At 39.3% G+C, this 25583-nt stretch overlaps 3 protein-coding genes across 3 annotated transcripts; 2 read left to right on the top strand and 1 right to left on the bottom strand.

Annotated features, from left to right (window-relative positions):
- Positions 1–1709: 1709 nt before the first annotated feature.
- Positions 1710–7598, top strand: tmcc1b (transmembrane and coiled-coil domain family 1b). Its single transcript, XM_070902228.1, has 6 exons — positions 1710–1946; positions 4648–5067; positions 5509–5993; positions 6092–6227; positions 6309–6781; positions 7243–7598. The coding sequence occupies exons 1-5, from the start codon at positions 1722–1724 to the stop codon at positions 6621–6623; spliced, it is 1581 nt and encodes a 526-aa protein (XP_070758329.1). The 5' UTR covers positions 1710–1721; the 3' UTR covers positions 6624–6781; positions 7243–7598.
- A 3538-nt stretch (positions 7599–11136) lies between these two features.
- On the bottom strand, positions 11137–12593 carry h1m (linker histone H1M). The gene is made up of 5 exons (XM_070903405.1): positions 12509–12593; positions 12176–12432; positions 11984–12092; positions 11856–11905; positions 11137–11397 (listed from the first exon to the last, which is right to left on the bottom strand). Exons 1-5 carry the CDS (start codon positions 12591–12593, stop codon positions 11137–11139), a joined length of 762 nt encoding a protein of 253 aa, XP_070759506.1.
- A 3589-nt stretch (positions 12594–16182) lies between these two features.
- Positions 16183–25494, top strand: LOC139283143 (uncharacterized). Its single transcript, XM_070903102.1, has 9 exons — positions 16183–16216; positions 16750–16776; positions 16967–17248; positions 21664–21960; positions 22793–23134; positions 23347–23644; positions 24176–24285; positions 25277–25317; positions 25402–25494. The coding sequence occupies exons 1-9, from the start codon at positions 16183–16185 to the stop codon at positions 25492–25494; spliced, it is 1524 nt and encodes a 507-aa protein (XP_070759203.1).
- The last annotated feature ends 89 nt before the right edge of the window (positions 25495–25583 follow it).

The raw sequence follows: 25583 nt of genomic DNA on the forward strand, positions 1-25583 counted from the left end.
ATGTATGCTGTAATGTAGAACAGTTGGCATTGTAACATAACAAGGGTCATCACGCATCGACTCACTGCTCACGGCTCTGAAGATTTTAAACTAAGGCCCATTAGGTCGTTGACAGTTTCTCATGGTCAGCATGTTAGAAGCTTTTAAGTCTGGTGCAACATTCCTTTACATAGCCACTATTACCAGTTACTACTGAGCTGAAGGTTTGTGTTCAAGTCTGTTTATTTCTGTGTGATGTTACTTTATGCCTGTTTTTTAACCTTTTTCCCTCTCTGTTGTATGGAGCATGTTATTTATGTTTTTTTTGTTTTATATTTCTGCTTCATTTAGCCAAACCTGAGTTGTGAGTCAGTAGAGGAGAAGCTGGGCTGATGGTAAGCTCTTTGTCACACTCACCTCTCACCTCTCTCTCTTGCTTTCTTCCTCACTGTCTCATTACATGTTGGTAAACTAAAATGCTTTTATATAAACTGTCATCTGAGAGTCAAAGACTCGGAATGGTTCTTTACATTACAGGATTTATTCTTGTTATAAAATGAGATGCAAAGAGGAGGCCGCCGTGGATCGTTGAACACCTTAATCAGTTGAGGATTAGATAACAATCACTGTCCATTTAGAATTTAATTTACATTTTTCACACTTTGTACTCTCTTTGTTAGCATCATTCAAGCACTTTCAATTATGTTGATTATTAATTTCCATATTGAATACTTTCTGAAATGTAATTATTCAGCTATCATGAGGGTTTTTGCACAGTTTGGCTTGAATGCCCCGAAATAAACAATGGAAAGTGATTTGTGAAGGCATCGACCTTCAACATGTGCAATATAACAAACCTCGACATTTCAGAAACTATTCTCAAAGCTTTGTAGACTTTATGTTTTTGTATTACCGGGTTGGCACCGTAAGACATGCCACATGATGTTTAGCTAAAATGGATACCCACTGAGTTCATTCAGCAGAGGGAAAATGCAAAGCTTTTTTCAATCATCAATGTTTTGACAAAATGAACAAGAAACCTTCTTATACTGAACTGCAAAACAAGTGGTCGTGTCTGTGTCAACCCGGTTAATGTTGGTGTTGTTTTATATTCTGCTGCTGCTTATTATGTTCATCAGTCACTGCTGCATGTCATAATCCATTTTATTTTATTTTCCTTTTGTGGTAGACAAGCATGACATTGAGCCAAGCCACAGATGCATGCGCACTCAAAAGGCCCAACTGAGCGCCATCCCCTCTGCTTCCCGGCTTTCAACCAGTCTCTCAGAGGGGGGGTGTCGACGGGGCGTAGCTAGTCCCCTGCACCCCCTAGTAGAACCTCACTGTGAAACTGGAGGTCTCTGATGGATCAGGGTAGTAGTGAGCAGAGTCCAGAGGAGCCGGACGCAGGAGGCCGAGCGGAGCCCGAGGTCGGCAGGAGGGCGTCGGAGTCAGAGCACGGCTTGTCCAAAATCACCCATAATGCCCTGGAGAACATGGGAGCGTTGGGCCATGGCCTGAAGCACTTCTTCCAGCCACAGCGCCGACGCTCCTCCGTTTCCCCACATGACTCCGTCTCGTCCTGCACAGGCGCCCCTCCCTCCGAACCCACTGATGTAGGGTCAGAAGTAGGGGACGCTCCTGCCTCCTCGGCCCTCCCTTTGGATTCTGACAACCCTGCCGCTTCCGCCCCTCCCGCAGCTCTGAGCCGTGTTCTGCAGCAGATCCGAGGTGCTCCACCAATGATGAAGCGAGGCACCAGCCTGCAGAGCCGCCGCAGCAAGGTGGGGGGCACTGGGGATCCTCCCCAGAAAGGTAGCCCACAGATCCACCGACGCAGCACCCATGAGGCCCTGCTGCAGGCTGGACGCCCACGCTCCTCCTCGACCACAGATACACCCACCAGCCCGGCCCTGGCTGACATGCTGCTGACCTCTGGTTACCACTCAACTGAGGAGCCTGACAAGGTGAGTGTCTCAGTCCTGTCAAGTGGTCCAGGTGAGAAGTAAACCATGGTCACGCAACGGTACATTCCTGTCTTGATGCTGAAGTGATACACTGGTAGATTTGGGAGGTTTGTGATAGAGGTTACATGTGCCAGTGTGTGTGCGGGGGGGCATGTAGGGGAGGGGAAAAAATCGCTACGCATCTCCAGTACACGTCACAGATAAATGCCCATAAATGTGCTTAGAAATCCTGGAAAGAAAACACACTCAAGGTGTTGCCAACAGTTATCTTACTAACTCCATGGCAAAATACTGTATTTCCTGCTTACATCCCCCAAAGCATGATGGGACCTGTAGTTCCAAAACTCAGAACCTGTTTGTCCTAAATAAAACTAAGAAAATTATAAATAATAGCAATGATGAACTCTGTGAATATTAGCTTTTTTTTGTACGCAAAATATCATTATTCTATTATTATTATATCCCTGGAACACCGACAATCTCCTCTATTTATATACAAATATATTCGCTCTGTTGAAAACCTGGGAGCATACAGAAAACTCATATATATTTTAATTCATAAATCTTTTTTTCATGAAATCTGTTTGTGTAGAACATGCATAGTACAGCTCGCATAACAAAATATGGCATTATTAGGAACTACTGAATTCAATCCTAAAATTCTGTATTCATAGAAACGCTGGCTTCAGGACATAAAACATTCAGATTCAAATCGTAATACAAAGAGACAATGTGCACTCATGTGGAAACAAATGCCTTGTATTAGTTTGCATCCCGGCTGTAAAAATAAAAGATAAAAACTGAGTCATGCACTAATATTTATGCTGGAAAGTCAAAAGTAAGTGAATTGCGATAACATGTTAAAAGACTGTTAATGGTTTCGATGTGCCTGGATGAACCGGTGAATGGGGAGATGAGCTGTCAGCGGTGGAAGGTCAGAGACTGCCTTTGAGTGGTTGGTCACTATGTGCTTTAAGCCTTTCTAAATTTAGCTTTAGCTGTTTCTGAGAGTACTTCAGGTCAGAGAAGGCTTGCAGGGCTAAACAAACTCAAACTTGATGTTTTTTTTCTTTTGACATTGAATGTTGCTAGAAATCTGGAAACAACATCTTCGGGGGGAGGGGTTTACATGCCTATGACATAACAGATTAAAAGAAAAAATACACTTGAAAGAGGGCTTTATTAAAAAGCTTAAAAAAGTACAAAAATGTATCAAACCTGACAAGGTAATTAGATCAGATGATAAAAATTCTTACACACACTATATGGCCATTGAAGTAGGGGGCTGGATGTCAGCAGTATGACTGGAGAATCTCTGGAATGACAAATCAGGAGAAAGTAGACATTGTAAAACGAGGGGCCATGCCACACTGTTCTGCAGCTCTTGGCAACTCAGTGGAAGGTGGAATTAAATGTATCAACAGATGGCATATGCAAGTTGGAAACATTTGATCCTCCTGTTCATCTTAACACAGATGAACATTATTTGTAATCAACATTGCGCAGCTGAGGTGGATGTCTCTTTGTTGCTTTGCCACCATGCTTTGCAGCCCTTTCAACAAATGCAGTTCAACAATATATGATCCAACAACCTTTTTGTACTGCGTAATTGTTTGTATTTGTGCAGTTTAAGTAAAAATGCATGTAATGAAATAGTTAATTTATTGGTAATGCTGGTGTACAACAAAACATCATCATCATCATAAAGAGATCTGGAAACTACACTAACGCGACCACAAACCAAGTACTTGTTCACTAATATACTGATTATTTCATCCACCACAAGTCTCAAGATTTTGAGATTTTGCCAACTTTATCTCATGTGGTTGCCCTTTAACACAACCATATTGTTTCCAGCGTCGAGTATACTGATTCCTGACATTACTGTAGTTGATCAGATAAGACAGATAACATTGTAACTAAATCTTCCTGTACTGTATGTTGTCAGACAACGCAGTGTTCTAGCGTTGTGGTTCAGCTGGTTCACACGTACTTTACATTCAGATCTTCAGAGTTCAAGGAGCTCAACCACTTGCACGTTTCCAGTAGGGGCTGGTAGCTCTTATGATGGGGCAATTTGTGTTAGTTACCAAGATTTAATATTTACTGCTCCTCTTGTTGCCTCAGTTTGACTGTTTATGGCTTCAAATCATTTGCACTGATCTTTTTAACTAAATTACCTCCCAAGGGGTAAAATTAAAATCAGAACTCCTTCTCAATCCTCAGTTACCTATTTCTGAGATTTTGTTCCCCACAACAGTCACTGCATCTTTCCACCTATGACTCCTTGAACTGCAGCTGTGACGTGACAGTCAAAAGGAAACTTTTGTTTTACAGGCGCCACCTGCTGTTGCGAATGTGTAGTGACAGATAAATAGTAAGTGTAAGATGACTGCAGGTTTTCAAATGTTAATTTCCAGAAAAAAAACACCATCTTCTATTCAAGCCAATGCAGCGCAGTATTTTAAACAGTGTTCACATTAGATACTGTAAGAGTTCTTATTAGACAGAACTTTTAACACTACAGAGACGTGAACATGATAAACATCAAGTTATGGTCCGCATTACGTCACCCAGTGCTTGCACAATAATGAATGATTAAATTATACCCTGACAAGCATGTTTTGTCTTAATAAACTTCAAATGATCGAAAGCATTTCTTTACAGTTTCACCTTTCCTTCTGCTCTGTTTTTTGAACAGCTGGAGCGTTATGATGGATTGGGCCCTGCCGTGTCACCCAATGCCCTCCCCTACGGTGCAGATGGGTATGATGTGGTTGACAGTACCCCAGACCCCCAGCGAACCAAGCAGGCCATTGCCCAACTACAACAGAAGATCCTCAAGCTCACAGAACAAATCAAAATCGAACAAACTGCACGTGACGACAACGTGGCCGAATACCTGAAACTTGCTAATAACGCAGACAAACAGCAGAGTGCACGCATCAAACAGGTGTTTGAGAAGAAGAACCAAAAGTCAGCTCAGACCATACAGCAACTGCAGAGGAAGCTGGAGCATTACCACCGGAAGCTCCGAGAGGTGGAGCACAACGGCATCCCTCGCCAGCCCAAAGATGTTTTCCGAGACATGCACCAGGGGCTGAAAGATGTTGGAGCCAAGGTGTGTGCTTTCCTGGTGCCTTCAGTGTTCTTTTGTTGCCAAAACCCACTCTTTCAGCATTATTTTAAGGGTTTTTGTGGAGTTGTTTTTGTGCCTTAAACTACATGAACACAAAAGTAATGGGTGGAAAATGTTCATTATCTCAAGAAGGAAACCTCTTGGTGAGCCCACAGTGCAGAATTATCTGCTCTGGTCAGGGCCCTGGATTTTATCGGCAGCACAGATGCATTGTCAAACCTGAATACTATCTACTTAATATTGATAGAACATCAACATTAAAATAGCCACAGTGAAGCACATGCCTACTGGATGTTTCCGGCTCACTGAATACATTGTACTGTGAGAACATTTGCCTATTCCACCAGGTTATAGTTAAACCAGATGTCATACAACCTTACTTTTCATATTGCAATAGTATTGACCTGATCTCGCTCATTACAGGTGACAGGGGGCTTCTCCAGTTTCTCTCAAGCCACTCACTCTGCAGCTGGAGCCGTTGTGTCTAAGCCAAGAGAAATCGCCTCTCTCATCCGCCACAAGTTCGGCAGTGCTGATAACATTACAGCCCTGAAAGACTCCTTGGATGAAACCCAAGGAGATGAGGGTGTTGGTCCTGGGGGAACGAGGACCCTTGGGACAGGACAGTTGCAGTCCAGCCCAAAGTATGGCAGTGATGATGACTGTTCTAGCGCTACTTCTGGCTCTGCAGGAGCCAACAGCACGACAGGAGCCCCTGGAGGACCCCCTAGCTCCAAGGGAAATACTCTTGACCATGCCCAGGCCTCAGGCTTTGATGCTATACTCCATGAGATCCAAGAGCTCCGGGAAAACCAAGGTCGACTGGAGGAGTCCTTTGAAAACTTGAAAGCCCACTATCAGCGGGACTACACGATGATCATGGAGGCCCTGCAAGAGGAACGATACAGGTATCACATCATATCCTATACGCTGTAGTGTAGTAGGTCTGTATGTGTGGAAAGAAAATGTCTGTTTGTGATGTAGTCTTCTTGTTATAATTTTGCAGGTGTGAACGTTTAGAAGAGCAGCTCAATGACTTGACGGAACTGCACCAGAATGAAATTCTGAACTTGAAACAGGAACTAGCCAGCATGGAGGAGAAGATTGCTTACCAATCCTACGAAAGAGCGAGGGACATTCAGGTAAGCTTCACCAAAATTAACATAATGTTTCTGCTTTGCCAGCAGAGCTACTTCACTGACGGTTTTGTCTCTGACCTGTAGGAGGCGCTGGAGGCCTGTCAGACACGCATTTCCAAGATGGAGCTGCAGCAGCAGCAACAGCAGGTGGTGCAGCTTGAGGGTTTGGAGAACGCCACAGCACGGACTCTGCTTGGAAAACTAATCAATGTGCTGCTAGCTGTTATGGCAGTCCTTTTGGTGTTTGTGTCCACGGTGGCTAACTGTGTCGTCCCCTTGATGAAAACACGCAGCCGCACGCTTACTACGCTGCTCCTCGTCATCCTCCTTGCCTTCCTCTGGAGGCACTGGGATGCTATTTCAGAGTATCTGCATCACTTTCTTCTCCACCCCAGATGACCGGTTTGGAGAGGCTTATTTAAATGATGAAGGGACAGAGGGTTTGGGGCTGATGTGTAAAGGGAGGACCCATACAGGGAGGTGAATCTCAATAGTCCTACCTTTTCTTCTTCGTCAGCAGCCTCTCAAAACAGGAGGATTGGAGGATTGCATCAGAGGTTTGTCACTTTATCACTTTCTGAAATGTGTTTTGAGAAGAATAAAACGGAGAATAAGGTGGAGGCCAGATGTTTGGTATTGACTTGCTATCTTTGGTGCAATTGTGGCACAAGCACACACTGTAAGGGTGAAAGGGGCATAATTGAAGGAGGGGCTGAGAGAACTGCACACTTGATTTCTCTCTTCTGAGTGAATTTGTTTACATGTGGAAAACTTTCCCCACAGAAGAAATTGTAATTCAGAGTTTTATTACTTTTGAGCTGATTCAAGTGGTATTGTTTTTAAGTCACTGCTATTTTTAATACAGCTGATTGATGGCTTTTTTAGTTTTCTTTTAACTGTAATGAGCCGACAGTGTTCTGCTGATTTAGTTGTCCACATTCTATTTTTTGTAAGTTCTCTCTCCTGGTTTTTCAGTCTACTTGTTCTTTCCCCTTTACTCAATCTTTTCAACTTTCAGCTTGTGTGACCAACTCTTCCTCTTCCTGCTCACTACACTCCGAAGAATGGGGTGCTTGCACATCAGCTGCATTGCTCTGGAATCAGACTTGTCACTGGATCAAATAGTACTGTGGATTCTTGACTTGTTTCTTTCCAATGTGTGAAGTCAATAACACTGGTTCTGCCACAACCAGGGTATTACTGTCAAGAACTGTTAGGTTGGAGGGGCGACCCTACCCTCTGGGCCAACTGGATCCTACTCTCCTGGTGGCTTTTCCACTGCAGAAGAATAATCTATGAACTGAATTAACATACTTGAAGAGTACTTAATGTGCTCAAAGACTCAGTGCTTCCGTACTGTTTCTATTAGTGACAATGAAATAGTAATACTTTTTAGTTGATTTTTTATTTTTTAAAAACAAATAAATTTGCTGTTTTAAAAGGTGAAAGTCTAACTTGTTTGTCTTCAATGTCATTAAGCCGCTAAATCATACCCATTATACATTACATCACAAAAAGCCTCTTGTAGGGGTCACTGTGTGTGGAATATACTGTATTTAAGAGTTTTGTGGTCATGATCTTACAGATTTTATAAAGTCACCAGTGTGAAACCTTAACTTGTAGGAGACCAGTAATCCCCTTGTCATTTCTTTTGCTCTCTTACTCTTTGCAAAAGTGAAAAAAACCCAGTACCAACAATGTGACATGTTAACATCTTAATACACAGCATTTACACAGCAGGTATTTCGACATGGTATATTAATGATGGCCGCATTACATTTAGAGGAGGTCCTGGTATTGTGTTGGTTCACTGGAATAGCCACTGTGCTACTTGAAGGAATTAAGCTATAAATGTTTGCTTTGCTTTTCCTGCTATGACTGGTCAAAAGGTGTGTTGTGATCAAGGTCTATTAGTGCATGTGACCCTTTTCATTAGGCATAGTTTGTTGTGGGTAACAGGTGCAGGAGAATATGCAGGCGCAATAAAGCTAAAACTATATCACATTCGTAAGCATAGAAGGAATGTGATATCAATATCAGAGGCTCCCAAACTTGACTGCTTTCAGAGGAAAGGTGTTTGATACATGGATGTATAAAGAGGTTTGATAGTTTTGTTGACTCACTGTCTGAATATTTTACCGTTGCTAAGCAACATGAAAATCTGAGTAGTCGGTGTAACGTTAGTTAGCTAACAGTAGACTGAATAACCGTCCTGTTTACTTGTTGCTGTTAATGTGATTTATTTTGCACGCAATGTTTACGAACTGAACATCGAGCACGTTCAGATCGGTATGATTGTTTACAGAATTAGCTAAACCATTAACTCTAAATACTTTTAATTATTAACGCTAGCTATAAGTGAAAACATGTAATCTCATTCAAGTGGCTAACGTTAGCTAGCTAAGTTAACTCCTTCACCATGATAGATAGGATCGACGCCCGGCAGGTTGGAAGACACCGAAAGAGACAACTTCATCTGAAGCCAGGTAAGTCTCTACCAATAAAACTAGCTTTTTAGTTAACAGTTCAGTTTTTAGGTCTTGAGTTGTATCTTAATATCTGCTTCAATTCATTGGAGGTGAATAGGTTTTTGGTGAAGCTAAAAGCAATGATTTACAATTAACAAATTTGACATCAAAACAGTGCTCTCCACGTTTTTGGACAAAAGAGCACATGTTAATATCTTTAATAAAACATAACCATCTCATTTAGTCAAAATCACTGGATGAAGGGTCAAGATATTAACCTCAAACCAGAGTAGAGGTCTCATGAGATTTCTCACCTTGAAGAACTCTGAATTGATTGTTTAATCTTTTTTTTTATATAGATATATATATTACTTGTCTATGTATTTGGCTTAATTTGAGCATGCCAGAAGCCATAGTCTTCATTTTCATATTACTATAGCAAAGCCTACTAACCCAGTCCTGCACATTACAGGTGACAGATGGTCTCTCCGGCTTCTCCCTAGCCATTTATTCTGCTGTGGTGTCCAAGCTGAGCAAAATCTCCTCCCTCATCTGCAAAAGTTTGGCAACACTGATAACATTGCAACCCTGAAAGACTTTGACGAAACCCAAGGAGATGATGGTGAGGACCCTCATGACAGGGCAGCTGCAGTCCAGCCCCATCCTACCACCAACAAGAGTACACAGTGACTGTGGAGGCCCTAGAAGAGGAACGATACATATAGCATATGCTTACTATAGTACTCTTTGGGGTTGAAAGTAACCTGTGCTGTTTGTGATGTGCTGTTGTTGTTACTATTTTGCAGGTGTGAACATTTAGAAGAGCAGCTCATGACTTGACAGAACTGCACCAGAATGAAATTCTGAACGTGAACGAGGAACTAGCCAGCATGGAGGAGAAGATTATCCATCAGAATTTTAATAGAGCAACGGATATTCATGTAGGCTTCACTGGTCTTTCGCACATCAGATGTTTTGACATAAAAAGAAAAACACAGGTGTCGCTAATGGCGTTAATAATGGCTGTGTTCCATTTAGGTGAGCAAGTTCCAATGTGATTGCAGGCTTACTGGAATGAACAATCATTAATTACTAGTTATAGCTGTGTTTTTCCTGCCGTAACCAGTGCCGGATTACAGTACCAACTGGGCAAAGCAGGCAACTGGCCCAGGGGCCCCACAACCTCAGGGGCCATTAAAGCTCCGGGATTACTGTGTGCCTGCAGGTTTTTGGTAGTGTAGTTGAAAATGTGTTTAGGAAAATACACCACTAAAGCACAATATCAACTTACATGATAAGGGCCTTACTGTGGGTTCTGCTTCATTACTATTTGTTGATGCCATGTCTTGAAGAGGGTCCTTGATTCAATCAATTTGTTAAATGCTGCACATTCCTAAATTAAAGTGTTTATTCATATTACCACACAGCAAATCTGGGACCAGGTATCCAGTATAGACAAACTGCACATTGCAAAGAGAGTGGGAGTAACAGGTGGTTAACAGGGCCCATGAACTTGATTTGACCCTGGGGCAGATGCATTTCATCATCACAAGTCAAAATATTTGCCATGGAAAAGGCTATAAATAAAACGAGTGGTACTGTATGTGTGTGATTCCTGGTTAGTCATTAGAGCACCTTCACTGACAGTTTTGTCTCTGACCTGTAGGAGGTGCTGGAGGCCTGTCAAACACGCATTTCCAAGCTGCAGCAACAGCAGGTGGTGCAGCTTGAAGGTTTGGAGAATATCACAGCTCGAACTCTGCTTGGAAAACTAATCAATGTGCTGTTGGCTGTTATGGCAGTCATTCTAGCATTTGTGTCCACGGTGGCTAACTGTCGTCCCCTTGATGAAAACATGCAGCTGCACGCTTACGTTGATTTTTGTACTCCTCTTGCGCTTCCTCTGGAGACACTGGGATGCTATTTCAGAGCATCTGCATCATTTTTTCTGCACTCAACACCCTGAAAATGGAAATGATCAATAAAATTGTCTCAATTCAAACATTACTCTGGCATCTTTATCAGAAATCCTAGTGGAAAAGACTGAAGCATTGAGTCCTAAATGTCACATTACTTAAGGTGCAATAGCATTCGGATCAGACTTTCTCAATTACTTTAACACTAAAAAAAAAAAAAAAGTGTCTAGTTTTTGCTCACAGCGCCAACATCCAATAGATTGTGTTGCTGCCACTGTTAACAAATAAGACTGATTGTGAACTTTCACAGTCAGTCTTATTTGTTAACAGTGGCAGCAACCTTAACTGTTGAAGGCCAGTAGTCCATATAAAACACCAGTTGTATTTGAAGCTCCAATACTGTATATCCTGACACAAGACATACAGCATAATGCTTCATATGCAGAATGTAAAAACCACCTCAAGAACTCCAAAAATTAAGATTTTATTGCAAAACACAGTATAAAACATCAGTTAAGAATTATAAATTTACTCTGCAGCCTTCCTTCCTCGTTTCCCAGATGCTTTAGAAGCAGGGGCATCGCTGCCTGCTTTAGTAGCCTTGCTCTGGGACGCCTTTCCTGCCTTTGCCTCCTTGGTGGTCTTTGCCGTTTTAGTCTTGGTCGAGTCAGAGGCGACCTCGCTGTCCCCTTTACCTGCAGCTTTTTTAGCTTTTGGCTTCTTTGCTGGAGCAACCTTTGAAGTAGCAGCCTCTTTGTCTTTCTTTGACTTTTTGGGAGGCTTTGAGTCCTGAAATTGAATAAAAGCCAGAGTCAGAAGGCTGTAGCCAGAATTTTATAAATTACTAGGTCATAAGTCAAAACATCCCCTTCATCCCTGGGATAATGTATTTTGAAGTTTTGTAAATTGTTTTACAGCAACATGGATATTTTCCTCCTTGTTATAGTTTTACTGAACTGACAGGGCACTGCCGTGAGAAAAATATTCTATTTATTATATTTAAACAGTTGTATGTCCCAAAGTTTCTGTAGATGGCCTAAAAGCTGTTTTCTAATCATTAAATTCTGGTGGGGAGAAAAAAAAGTTAAATTGCTGTGTATTTTTCTTGGCCCAATATTGTTATTTAAACCCCCCCACCAAAAAACAACTTTACCATGTTGTCCACTTTTTTAAAAGCCAAGTATGTGTGAGAGAACCTGACCTTTCGTCATGGTTTTTCCTCTCAGAGCACAAACATTGTCTCTCACCTCCTGTGACTTGGCCGGTTCATTGGCAGTTTCTTTCTTCTTTGTGGCACCTTTAGGAAGTTAGACTATTAAAAGACACCCAATAAAACTTATATATTACTGGTTGTCATTGTACCATTTTTCCATACCTGCTGTTTTGGGCTTCTTGGCTCCATCTTTGGCTGCTTTGGGCGCCTTTTGCACATTTGGATCCGTGTTCTCAGTTTTTGGCTTTGCCTCCTTGACTTTTGGTGCAAGCTTAAGACGGGACCAAAAAAAATACCCTATTAATGACGTTCTTTGACCCGCTTTGATGAAGCTGTAGACTTATGACACCTTACCCTAAATTTTCCCATTGCGCCTGTAGTGACATTGGAGTTTGCAGGTCGCACCAACGTGCCAGTCTCGATTCCCTTTTTCAGGGCTCTACGGACCAAGTGCTTCAACCTCACCAGATCCACCGAGGGGTATTTTTGTTTGATATAATTCTGTATCGCTTGGGATGAAACCCCTTTGCGCGAGTCCAACTCTTTCAGTGCTTCTTTCACCATGATCGCTGTGGATGGATGAGCTGCAAGTTTGCGCAGCGCCGCTGCATCTAGAGAGCAAACATACAGATTTATACATAAAAAAATGGAAAAGGTTGTCTGACTTGTCGCCCTTTGCGCTCAGACCTGATTTTTTCTCTTCCAGCGGAGCGTCACTGGAGGACGGCACAGGAGGGTCAGCGGAGTCTGCTGCTGGCTTTTTAGGAGGCATTACTGAGAATCCGAAAAACAAGACACAGAAAGCAGCAGGTGACGTGAAGTCTAAAAGTGCGTTATACCTGCACGTTCAGCGCCTCCGTCTTTATGCTGTTGCTTCCGGTAAAATGAGACCAGGTGAATCAAATCGCACCATTAGCAATTCATCAGGGTCTGTAAATTAAAGCCACCTGTGATCGTCGCCAAAGGCTTCATCCACCTTCTTAAAGCATAAATGTGTTGTGTCGCTCCTCGCCAAAATCCAATCCGTCTTTTGCAACATTTAGTGAAATGCTTCTCGTTTGGAAAAACATTTGTGGAAGTGGTCAGTATATTGCTGTTTTTGTAGCCTGCATAGTGGTTTTGATGTTCTTGTGTGGTCAGCCTTTTGTTGAACTCAATGTAGATAAAATGATCAACATACCTTACACTGTCATGTTGAAAACAGACTATACATTAAGCGATAGCAGGACTGACATGGTACATGAATACACTGTAGGTAATGATAAATAAATGGTAAGTACAATTAATTAAATGCAGAAAGAAATCATGCTAGAACTTGCATTTAATGGTTTTGTCAGTGCTAACTACATTTGGGATTATTTTGACATATAAATATGGATAAAAGAGCCACACTGGTATGTAATTAATGGGTCACCATAGCTACAGTTTGCCTGGGCATTTTCTCTGCTTTAAATGTGAATATAACATTATTCAGAAATCCTTCGCTGACTGTCAGTCATGGATTTTGACATCCACTAACACTTACAGTATACGAGTCACATAATACTGTCAAACCTCTGTTCACATAAGATGGAGGCCTAATATTAATACAAATAGAGAACCATATTGCTGAGTTGGCAGTCTCACTATTTTCCTACTGTCCCCCCTTCACATCAAAGAAACAGTTACATATGCTCTATTATTAGCTTTTGTTCTATTGGATAAATTTAGCCGGCCTGTTTTTATTCTTCACATGTGTCTTTCCCACTGCCACTACACATTTGGTGGCATCGTAATTCGTCATAGTGTGGTATTTGGACTTGTACATGTCACATCTTTTGGATCATTTGCCACATTCTGCAACACTTGATGCAGCCACGTTTTGGAATTTAGCTTTATGGTTTAGGAACTCTGCAAACTGTTAACACAGAAACATTACCAGGGTTGCAACTGACATGAAGATAATACAGTACAATGGAAAAAGCAGAAAAGGCTGCTCTAGAACAAACACATAAAATCAGAAATGATAAAATGACTCCATTCTGCCATCTCTCTTCACCAGGTAGCCGACAATCTGCTATATTAGATCGAAATATACAACATGTACTGGGGCTTCACAGACAAGGTCAGGTACCTGTTTTTCTGTGGCCTGTCTGATAGTATCATTAAACTGGTGGATTTGTGGACAGTCTTAGTATTCAGCATTCTCATGGCTGGACACCTGCTGTTGGTCGTCCTTACGTGTAAGTTAAACCTCTTATCTTATAGATTATTTTATACTAATACTGGTACAGATGTTAGCCCTTACATGTTGTTATTATAAACTGTATATTGTTGTCAGAATGTTTTAATCATTCTGCATTTCATTGAAATTATGATGAGTTATTGTGTTTAAATTTGTTGTTAACACATTGTTTTTCCAACAGATTCCTTTCATGAGGTCAAAGTACAAGGTCAGTCCCTGATATCTTAATATTTATGGCACTGTGTGAGGAATATCTTATAGTCTGCTGTTAATTTGATAATTTTTGCACAGTTTGATTGTACAATTAGTTTTTGTCCATTTCCTCTACATTAAATCACAACATTTCATTAGGAGTGTTATCATCATGTATATGCCATTATTTGGGAATATATTTAATACGACATTTGTTTACCTATAAATTATCAGCAAGTCTTCCACCTAAACTGACTGAATCCTCAGGTGATCACATAAAGGCACTCAGTCGCATTTAAATGTCAGAACCATATTTGAAATTGCTGATTATAATTGCTTACACAGCTGCAACATACTTTCTATGTGTAACAGCACATTACATTTTATGACTTATTGAATGTCTGTTGTAGGTCAAAAGCCACAGATGAGTCTTCAACCTTCACTTGCTCACTGCCTGGATCTGCTATTAACAACACCACATGTGACCTGTATGTCGAAGGAGAAAGTCGTCCAGTTATAACGACCATCGGAAACAAAAGAGCCTTGGCAACCAAACAGTGGCTTTCACTAAAATGTTTACAGTGTAGGGGTAACACTGTCAAACTTGCATATGAATACTTAGATTTATACCATGGCCACTGAATATTCTGGATTGTATGTGGATTAACTTTTACTAACCAGACAGTATAACCAGACACCTATGACGTACAGTACGCATTTGATTACAGTCCTAAATTAATGCGCCAGTATTAGACTATGGGGAAATAAAGCAACAGTGAGGATTAGCTAAAGAGCTTTAGTGCTATGTGTGTAACAATCAGTACATTTCTTTCAATGCAAACAACAGAAATTCAGTTGTTCAGGAACTATTTTATGATATTTAAAACAGAAAAGTGAGTCAAAAATGAGTTGAATGTGTAGATTAAGGACAGATACTTTTAATTTGATCACAAATGGAATTCTGCTTCTTAGCCCCCTACCCTGTCATCTGTTACAACCATGAAAAGTACAACTTGTCAGGTATTTGAAGAGGAAAACTCACTACATAGTGAAACATTATGTGGATGGGTAACTGAACTAATAGTGCTGATTGGCCACTTGGTGGTGCAAATTCTGTTCTGCTTAAAAGTGGAGAGAACATGAACAGGAACATGAAAATGTGCATTTACTGGTTTGTTGGCTATGTGGGAGGACAAAAACTAAACATGTGCAACAGGTTTATTTTAACAATTGCAAAATGCAGGAACATACTTAAAAGTGCACCCCCCCATTTTTCAGAATGCTGCAATGGCTTTATTGGACTAAGCATTTTGAACTGATAGCATTTGTAGATTTATTGAACTAATTAAAACAGATAGGACAGAGGATAGATGACAATACATGATATGAAGTTTGAAGTATGAAGTCTTTGTTGTAATGCTTTATATGATAAAAAAAATACTAGAATTTAATCCCATTATGTAAAAAACAAAAGAAACAAAAAACAAAACGAAATTCTATTAAACTTTGGAATAAAAAAACAGCTTTGAGATGGGTCTAAAATTATTTGGATTGGTGGGGTTAAGTCCATTTTCTTTTTAAAAAAGAGGCTGTTAAATATGTTTCAGTTAAAACAAAATGCAACAGTGCCTCAGGTCAGCAATCTATTGAATTGGTGAGTAAGCTTTGGTCAATAGCATATAAACTGGAAATTAGAAATTTACTAATTCTAAAAATATTTCAGTGTTGAATGGTTTGTGTGTCAACCTTCACTGTGGTAGATTTGATCTACATATATCACATGTTCAGGCCTCTCTGTTAGTGTGATTCAGCTCTGATGTTAGCTGTGGTTTTCCTGAGAGCAAGTTCTGCAAAATTGCACTTATGTATGTCAGAGTCCACGCAGTCAGATGCACAAGTGTAGTCTTCAGACGATTCCTGGACAGTCTCAGTATTCAGCTTCATCATGGCTGGACGCCTGTTGTTTGTCATCCTCATGTGTGAGTTAAACCTCTTGTAGATGTTTTCATGATTAATGTAGATTATTACAAACCAATGCAGAGTCATGCTTAAAATACATGACATTAATATGTAATGTCAGCCATTATGTATCAGCATGTTACACCACACAACACTTATATTTGATCTTTTTCATGGTTGGTTATTTTATGTTGTGTGTTGTTGTTGCTGCTCTGTGCTGTTTATTTGTAAACTTATTGTGGAACTGCAGTGTGAGTCCATTCCATTATTTGGTATTAATAATCTTAATTTACAAAGTAATTATTAAACTAATGTTGTCCAATAAATATAATGGAGTAATAAGTACAATAATGACTTACCTCAAGTACCTCAAAATTGTATTTCAGTGCAGTACTTACATTACATTCTACCACTGCCTCACATTGATAACTAACTATGGGTGGAGTTTCAATCCTTCTACATTTTGTTGAAACAAAAACATTTTTTGTCACTGAATTTTGAATGAATTATCATTATGTCTATTTACCGTGTTAACACGTTGTGTTTCCAACAGATTCCTTTCATGAGATTCAAGCACAAGGTCAGTCTCTGATCTGTTATCTTTCATGTGCTGTTATCATTGTATGGGAATTTTTACACACAGTTGTGTTTTACCGTATATGTTTTCCTCCTTCCTCTGCGATAAATCACAATATCTAATTAGTAATATTATCACATTAATGCAGCTATTAAGGATGTGATATCAACTATGTGTACCTCAAAATTTTCAGCTCTTCTTCCTCCTACACTGACAGTGAATCCAGCGGTGATCACAGAGACAGACTCCGTCACACTGAACTGTCAGACTCCATCATCTGTTTCTGTGTCTCAGTGTTATTTCTACATTTTAAGTGGAGGACAAGTCAGAGACTTCTCTTGTCTGAAGACTCTGACAGGAACTGAGCTGCTGAAGATGGCACATCAGATTTCACCTGCTGAGGTTCAAGTGAAATGTTTTTACCATGAAGTGTATTCATCTCCAGACAGTGGCCTGTCTTCCATCATCATACAATGTGAGCGAACACAGCTGCTATGGTTTGATATAAGGATATCTTGCTTCAGTATGAACACAAAAGTGGCTCTCAAAATTGAGGTTAGGTCCTCGGAGGAAGTGTTTTAAGATTTTCTATGGGCATCCTCTGCCATTATGAATTCATCATCCGAAATGGTTTCGAAAAAAATGCACATTTCAGTTGTTTAATCCAACATCTGATGTTGAGATAGATGTTGAGATATTTCACAGGATAAGCTAAAAAGTTTAAACTGCTGGTGGCACTAGATGGAAAGTCAAGGGGTCACCAAAGTCAGTGGGGTTCATCCTCTGGGCACCATGGATATCAGTACCAAATTTCATAACAATGTATCCAATTGTTTTCTAGAAATTTCTCTATAACCCAAAAATGTCACCTCATGGTGATGCTAGAGCAAAAGTCAGGTGATCACCAAAGTCATCCTCTGGGAACCATGAATGTCTATACAATATTTCTCGGCAGTCCACCAAATATTTCAGTCTGTCTCCAAGTGGTGGACCGACTGTCAACTGAATACATGTTCTCTGGTTTTTAATTTTTAGGTTTTGTACTCAAGTCATTGTACAAATAAGAGAAATAGCACAAACATTAATTTATTTGCACACATAAAATTGACTGCCACAAATCCCTTTCCATTTACTACCACAGGTAGGACATGCTATACATCCACATAGCAATCCAGAACATCATCACATATCACTTTTATAAACATTTTTTTTTTAATTTATTCACCAGATTTGACTTTTAACTATCCCGGGGCTTCCACTTTTGTAACTCTTGTTGAAAACACATCAGGTCACAACATTACTGATATTAAGAGTTAGTCATAAAATATGAATGTTTTTTATTGAATATTTTGAAATGTACTTTAGTTCATTCAGCAGGTCAGACTGTTGCTACACCAAGTGTCGCTGGTAGTTCTGTTTCTACTCTCCTAACGTCAGTGAAACCAGCAACAGGTGATATAATTACTCAAGTTTTCAATTATTCACAGTGACTTTTCAGAAAATGTTGGGATATTTGTCATTTTTAATGTTTTTGTTTCTTCCATTACTGGTATATCTCTCACTGCTGCAGGTAGTTTGACGTCTGCTGACACAACTCTCATAAATCCAGCATCTGGTGAAGAAACAACAGGTAGACCTACGTTTTGATTAGTACATTCAAATGCTAAAATGCTTCGCTGGGAATGTTTTTAAATGCTTTATCATTGTTATTTATATAAGAAATAATAAGGAAGAGTTCTTGTGATCCAACATTTCCACTAACACCACCCTCATGATAAGCTTCATGGTTTTTGTCCTGAAACTGTTTAATCTCACAGAGCAGAAGTAAGTTGTTCAATCGATCCAACACTTTGATCTTGTGGGTTTAATGAACATTACTGTTTCTCAGGTCCTCGAGCAGGATTCAAGCCTTTTCGTCTTGTTGTAACAGTGTGTGCTGTGAACTAGTGAGGTGGTAGTAGAGATGTGTTTGTGCACGTCTTCATCCCTTTATGTTCACTCTGTAGGCAGGCACTTGTTAGAGAAGATGATATTGATGATCGGAGTGGCTGTGACTGTCGGTGTCCTCTTGCTTGGATTGGCACTTCTCTTTACTCAAAGCAGGATTGGTAAGAACTAAAAAAATAATAACCTCACCAAAGTTAATTTGAGAGTTCATTCTGAAAAACAGCTGCAGTTATTATAAAATATAAAATTAAATCTTTCATGTGGCTTCATGTTTATTTCAGTTAAAGGCCGCTGCCATTAGTTTCTGATAGCAAAACATAAAATAATGAGTGCTACATCCAGCATCCCTGTTTTATTTAGGGATTATTGAAGCTTCTTGATATCAGTAATCACTGGTTGATTATTATGTTTTGCATCTTCTAGAAAAATGCGATTCCAAGAGGTAAGAAATCTTATTTCTCAAATATTATCAAGGAAACAAATCTTCTTTTCCATCATTGCGCTGGTTTACATTCATAGTTTCAGACAGTCACTCTGGCAGCTGCCCAGAACAACCACAGTCCTCTTCTGACCGCCTCTGAGCTGCTCCACTGGTACAGTTGTAGATTAAGTGCTTATTGATAGGAGTGTGATGATTCTTCTGGGAAAACTAACACCCCCAGCACACTGGAAACGTACATTAAATCATAGCAGAGAGGATTCAGAGATCACTGTAAACATTCATCACACTAGATCCTTGTAAAGTCAACAAACTGACAAAACTTCAATAAAAAGCATAAGAAGGAGTCACATCATTTGGAGATGTTTGGGGAGAGTAATACAGTATATTCATTTGGAAATGTGAAATGTGCTTCTGTTTTCTTCTGTAATGAAGACTCACTCTTTACAAAACCTGGTTTTCTATTTTTTCCATTCAGACCAAAAGCAAACGTCACAGTTAAATCAAAAGGTATGTTGCTCATTTGCATAAAGTGCAATATGACAGTTCTTATTATTTATGCATATTGTTTAATTTAAAGCATTTTTTACTGTAGTACGTTGTGCTTTGGTTTCTCTCTTAGATGGCAGGAGACATATGGTGAGTCCCAACAGACAAAGGGTGATGATTTCAAACCTCCTGCTTCTACTAAAAGGTTTTCCTTCATGCAGTGATTATTCTGTGTTAGATGAGGCTGCTCTCACTCTCCCTTCTCTCTATCATTTCATTAAATAATTTGCAGGGTGGTTATGATGAAACCTACAGTATCGTCACCTATGAATGAAACACTGGTGAGCTGCTTTTCTCTTCCTCAATGTCGATTAAGGCTCTTAGACAGGTTGATTGGCCACTTGGTGGTGCAAGTTCTCTTAATGTGCTTGCACTAAAGTTTGCAACTTTTATATTTGACAAATACATAATGCTGTCAAACATTTCCACTTCACTGAGGCCAGTTAAGTCATGTGTGTTTCTTTCTTTTCACAGAGTGACAACAGCAGCAGCTCAGAGAAGCCAGCTACATCAGCCATGAGAGATACAGAGTACAGCTCTCCAAAGTCCATTTGAAATAGAAGTGTTTTTTTCTTGCATCTGTTTTGCTTTGCTTTCTTATGTACAGGTTAATTGATGTTTACATTATTTACATCATTATCCCCAAGAGCAGACATTAGAATGATGTAATGGCTTAATTGAACTTTATTGAACTGATAGAAACAGAAGTTAGGTCAGAAGATAACGTGTATCATGTGTCGCAAGTGAAGTGTATGTTTTATACACATCCACACACACAGACACACACACACACACACACACACACTCTCTCTCTCTCTCTAGTTTAGTTTGTGTACCTAATGGTATGGAAAAAGCTGAAACTGAGTTGCTGTATGTCTGCGGAAAAACATCAAACAACAATAGAGCAACAGAAATGATGAACAATCTCACTCATCTTTCTTCAGACGTTAGTCTCCTTTGTGGTAGATTCAATCTAAATAAAACACATATACAAGGTGCTTTAAAAAGGATGTCACGTGTGTGTATTTCTGAGGCCTTTTCTTTTAGTGTGCTTCACTGATGCTAGCTGTGGTTTTCCTGAGAGAAAGTTCTTCAACATGATACTGAAGTCCATGTAGTCAGACACACGAGTGTCTTCTTTGATTCTGGACAGTCTCAGTATTCAGCTTCATCATGGCTGGACGCCTGTTGTTTGTCATCCTCATGTGTGAGTTAAACCTCTTGTAGATGTTTTCATGATTAATGTAGATTATTACAAACCAATGCAGAGTCATGCTTAAAATACATGACATTAATATGTAATGTCAGCCATTATGTATCAGCATGTTACACCACACAACACTTATATTTGATCTTTTTCATGGTTGGTTATTTTATGTTGTGTGTTGTTGTTGCTCTGTGCTGTTTATTTGTAAACTTATTGTGGAACTGCAGTGTGAGTCCATTCCATTATTTGGTATTAATAATCTTAATTTACAAAGTAATTATTAAACTAATGTTGTCCAATAAATATAATGGAGTAATAAGTACAATAATGACTTACCTCAAGTACCTCAAAATTGTATTTCAGTGCAGTACTTACACTACATTCTACCACTGCCTCACATTGATAACTAACTATTGGGTGGAGTTTCAATTTTTCTACATTTTTTTGAAACAAAAACATTTTTTGTCAGTGAATTTTGAATGAATTATCATTATGTCTATTTACCGTGTTAACACGTTGTGTTTCCAACAGATTCCTTTCATGAGATTCAAGCACAAGGTCAGTCGCTGATCTGTTATCTTTCATGTGCTGTTATCACTGAATGGGAATTTTTACTCACAGTTGTGTTTTACCGTATATGTTTTCCTCCTTCCTCTGTGATAAATCACAATATCTAATTAGTAATATTATCACATTAATGCAGCTATTAAGGATGTGATATCAACTATGTGTACCTCTAAATTTTCAGCTCTTCTTCCTCCTACACTGACAGTGAATCCAGCGGTGATCACAGAGACAGACTCCGTCACACTGAACTGTCAGACTCCATCATCTGTTTCTGTGTCTCAGTGTTATTTCTACATTTTAAGTGGAGGACAAGTCAGAGACGTCTCTTGTCTGAAGACTCTGACAGGAACTGAGCTGCTGAAGATGGCACATCAGAGTTCACCCGCTGAGGTTCAAGTGAAATGTTTTTATACTGTAAAACTTGGAGACTTAGATTCTTCATCTCCACACAGTGACACATCCTCCATCACCATACAAAGTGAGTGACCGCTTTTCCCATTCTTTGATACGTTATCATATACTGTTAGTGCAAGATGACTCAGTGACGTGGCGTCATATTTCAGGTGTTTTTAAAGGACAGAAAAAAGGTGAAAAACAATGATTCAACAACGTCCATTCCCATTTAGCAGTTTTGTCAGTTTGAAGAAAAGCTTTGCTGTTTTCAGACTCTGTATTTTTTCTGAGTAATGAGTAATAACACACAGAATTATCATTATCAATCAGTAAGTTTAATGTTAATTGTAAAACATGACTTTTAATACTATCAATTTCCCGGGCTGACTTTTAACAACCCGGTGCTTCCACTTCTGTAACTCTTGTGAAAACCACATCAGGTCACAACGTTACTGATATCAAGATTTTTCCATTATTAATGTAGACTATTACAAACCAATGCAGGTTCACACTTGCAGGCAAACATGCCATTAATATGTAATGTCAGCCGTTATGTATCAGCATGTTACACCACACCACACTTATGTGTCATTCTTTTTTCATGGCTGATGATTTTATATTATGTATGTTCTTTTTACCGAAAATATATGTTGATCTCGACTCCATTAATGAATTATCATAACGTCTCTTTACCTTGTTAACACGTATTTCCAACAGATTCTTTTCACAAGATTCAAGCACAAGGTCAGTCTCTGATCTTTCATGTCCAGCTGTGCTGTTATCACTGTATGGGCAGTTTATTATAGTCTCTTATTATTTGACAATTTTTCCACAGTACAGTTGTACAGTATATTTTTCTTTTCTTCCTCTACATTAAATCACAATTTCTCATTAGTAATATTATCACATTAATGCAGCTATTAAGGATGTGATATCAACTATGTGTATCTCTAAATTTTCAGCTCTTCTTCCTCCTACACTGACAGTGAATCCAGCGGTGATCACAGAGACAGACTCCGTCACACTGAACTGTCAGACTCCATCATCTGTTTCTGTGTCTCAGTGTTATTTCTACACTTTAAGTGGAGGACAAGTCAGAGACGTCTCTTGTCTGAAGACTCTGACAGGAACTGAGCTGCTGAAGATGGCACATCAGAGTTCACCTGCTGAGATTCACGTGAAATGTTTTTATACTGTAAAGCTTGGAGACTTAGATTCTTCATCTCCACACAGTGACATATCTTCCATCATCATACAATGTGAGCGAACACAGCTGCTATGGTTTGATATTAGGATATCTTGCTTCAGTATGAACACAAAAGTGGCTCTCAAAATTGAGGTTAGGTCCTCGGAGGAAGTGTTTTAAGATTTTCTATGGGCATCCTCTGCCATTATGAATTCATCATCAGAAACGGTTTTGAAATAAATGCAAATTTCAATTGTTTAATCCAACATCTGCTTAAATTTTCAGCTCGTCCACCTAAACTGACAGTGAATCCACAGATGATCACAGAGACAGACTCCGTCACACTGAACTGTCAGACTCCATCATCTGTTTCTGTGTCTCAGTGTTATTTCTACATTTTAAGTGGAGGACAAGTCAGAGACGTCTCTTGTCTGAAGACTCTGACAGGAACTGAGCTGCTGAAGATGGCACATCAGAGTTCACCTGCTGAGGTTCAAGTGAAATGTTTTTATACTGTAAAACTTGGAGACTTAGATTCTTCATCTCCACACAGTGACATATCCTCCATCACCATACAAAGTGAGTGACTGCTTTTCCCATTCTTTGATACGTTATCATATACTGTTAGTGCAAGATGACTCAGTGACGTGGCGTCATATTTCAGGTGTTTTTAAAGGACAGAAAAAAGGTGAAAAACAATGATTCAACAACGTCCATTCCCATTTAGCAGTTTTGTCAGTTTGATGAAAAGCTTTGTTGTTGTCAGACTCTGCTTTATTCTGAGTAATGAGTAATAACACACAGAATTATCATTATCAATCAGTAAGTTTAATGTTAATTGTAAAACATGATGACTGAGATGTGACAGTAGGACTTCTGTGAATGTGAGCACTTTTTGAAAGTGTGGCTACACTGCTACAACAGCCACTGAAATAGATTCATTAATAAAATGAAAAGTGACAGATGCCATAAAACAACTCCATGTTTGTGTCTGTAATCAAATGAATGTCACTTGAAAATTTTAATTGTGACAGAAAAATACATGCATGCATACACATGGACACCACAAGAGTACGCTCTCTGGCTTCTGGTTTTGTTCAAATAATTGCTCAAGTGATTGCACAAATTCTCCATCCTCTTTTATTATAGATATTGTGGAAAAAGAGTCACGCACGACGCAGACTATGACGACATCCATTATGACGACATCTACTATGACCACAGGTAGGACATGCTATACATTTAAATAGAAATCCAGATCATTATCACAAATCACAATATCAATCATTTTGAAAGTTTTAAAAGATTTTTGTTAACCAGGTCTGACTGTTAGTAGGCCTCGTGCTTCCACTCCTGTAACTTTTATAAAACCAACATCAGGTAACAGAATTACAGATGTATTAAGTGTGACTTTAACTAATCACAAATCATATGTGTTTCTGAGTATTATGAATATTTTGAAAGGTACTTTTCTTCATTCACCAGTTTGGACTGTTGGTACGCCAATTAACACTGGTTTCCTAACATCAGTGAAATCAGCATCAGGTGACGTAATTATTCAATGTTTCAGTGTTTCACTATGTAATATTCACATGTGAAACACTGAATATGTTCATAAAAAGTGATTCTTGTCATTGCATCAAAATGCTAACATGTATTACTGTGGATGTCTTAAAAATGTTTGTGGCTGCACTAAAGATAACTATTCCCCTGCAACCTCACAGAAAACAGCTGTATACAATATGTGTGATTCATTATGTTTACAACCTAATTTACTCCGTAACTTTATATCGGTTACAAAACAATACTTTTTCTTTCCATCTTATATATTTGGTGTGCACTGGTATTTGTGGTTGAAATATTGTGGTTATGCACAGAACATGTCTTCCTACTTTTTTGTTAATGTTGTGAGAAGCAAAACAATTGTTTATGGCTTCTGTTGTTTCAAAGCAGAAACGTGGATATGGAAGTTTGTAGTAGTTGTGGCTGGTTGTGGAGTAACTGTGGGCGTCATCTTGCTGGTTTCTGCAATTCATTGGAACAAAAGAAGAGCTGGTGAGAACTATATTGATTTAGATCAGATTCTTTAATTCAATCAGCCGGACTGAAGACTTATTTTCCATTCAGAGAAACTTATTTGATTTACAAACTTTGCAATAAAACGCCAAACTTCATGTGAAACAATCATCTCACTGTGTGTCTTTCTCTCTAGCAGGTTCTGAGGAAGTGAAACGGCCGCAGCCTCAAAATGAGAATGTAAGTCTGGCATGAGGGACAATATTAAATATATTTGTCATATATATTAACAGATGTTACAGTTCCTTTCTTGTCTTTTCCCAGTTTGACATATACCATCTGTACTCCACCATCTCTGAGGAGCCAGCTGCTTCAGCCCTGAGGGGTATGGTGTACAGCACCGTGCAGACACACTGAACTGTTTCATACTGTATAGAGAGGAAGACAGCAGACAGTCTAAAGAACTATTAGAAATTTGAACCTTGTGTTTAAACCTGACTAGTATA

Source organism: Enoplosus armatus, chromosome 3 (genome assembly GCF_043641665.1).
Source record: "Enoplosus armatus isolate fEnoArm2 chromosome 3, fEnoArm2.hap1, whole genome shotgun sequence".
Lineage (NCBI taxonomy): Eukaryota > Metazoa > Chordata > Actinopteri > Centrarchiformes > Enoplosidae > Enoplosus > Enoplosus armatus.

Bases quoted from the DNA above. Each gene is read 5' to 3' on its own strand.
- h1m (XM_070903405.1), bottom strand. From the start codon at position 12,593: ATGCCTCCTAAAAAGCCAGCAGCAGACTCCGCTGACCCTCCTGTGCCG. The intron at 12,093-12,175 runs GTAAGGTGTCAT...TCCCGTCTTAAG, and splicing joins GCGCAATGGGAAAATTTAGG to CTTGCACCAAAAGTCAAGGA. The intron at 11,398-11,855 runs GTGAGAGACAAT...ATTCAATTTCAG, and splicing joins AACCGGCCAAGTCACAGGAG to GACTCAAAGCCTCCCAAAAA.
- tmcc1b (XM_070902228.1), top strand. From the start codon at position 1,722: ATGATGAAGCGAGGCACCAGCCTGCAGAGCCGCCGCAGCAAGGTGGGG. The intron at 5,068-5,508 runs GTGTGTGCTTTC...CGCTCATTACAG, and splicing joins TGAAAGATGTTGGAGCCAAG to GTGACAGGGGGCTTCTCCAG. The intron at 6,228-6,308 runs GTAAGCTTCACC...TCTGACCTGTAG, and splicing joins AAAGAGCGAGGGACATTCAG to GAGGCGCTGGAGGCCTGTCA.
- LOC139283143 (XM_070903102.1), top strand. From the start codon at position 16,183: ATGGCTGGACGCCTGTTGTTTGTCATCCTCATGT. The intron at 21,961-22,792 runs GTGAGTGACCGC...ACATTAATGCAG, and splicing joins ATCCTCCATCACCATACAAA to CTATTAAGGATGTGATATCA. The intron at 24,286-25,276 runs GTAGGACATGCT...TCTCTCTAGCAG, and splicing joins GACATCTACTATGACCACAG to GTTCTGAGGAAGTGAAACGG.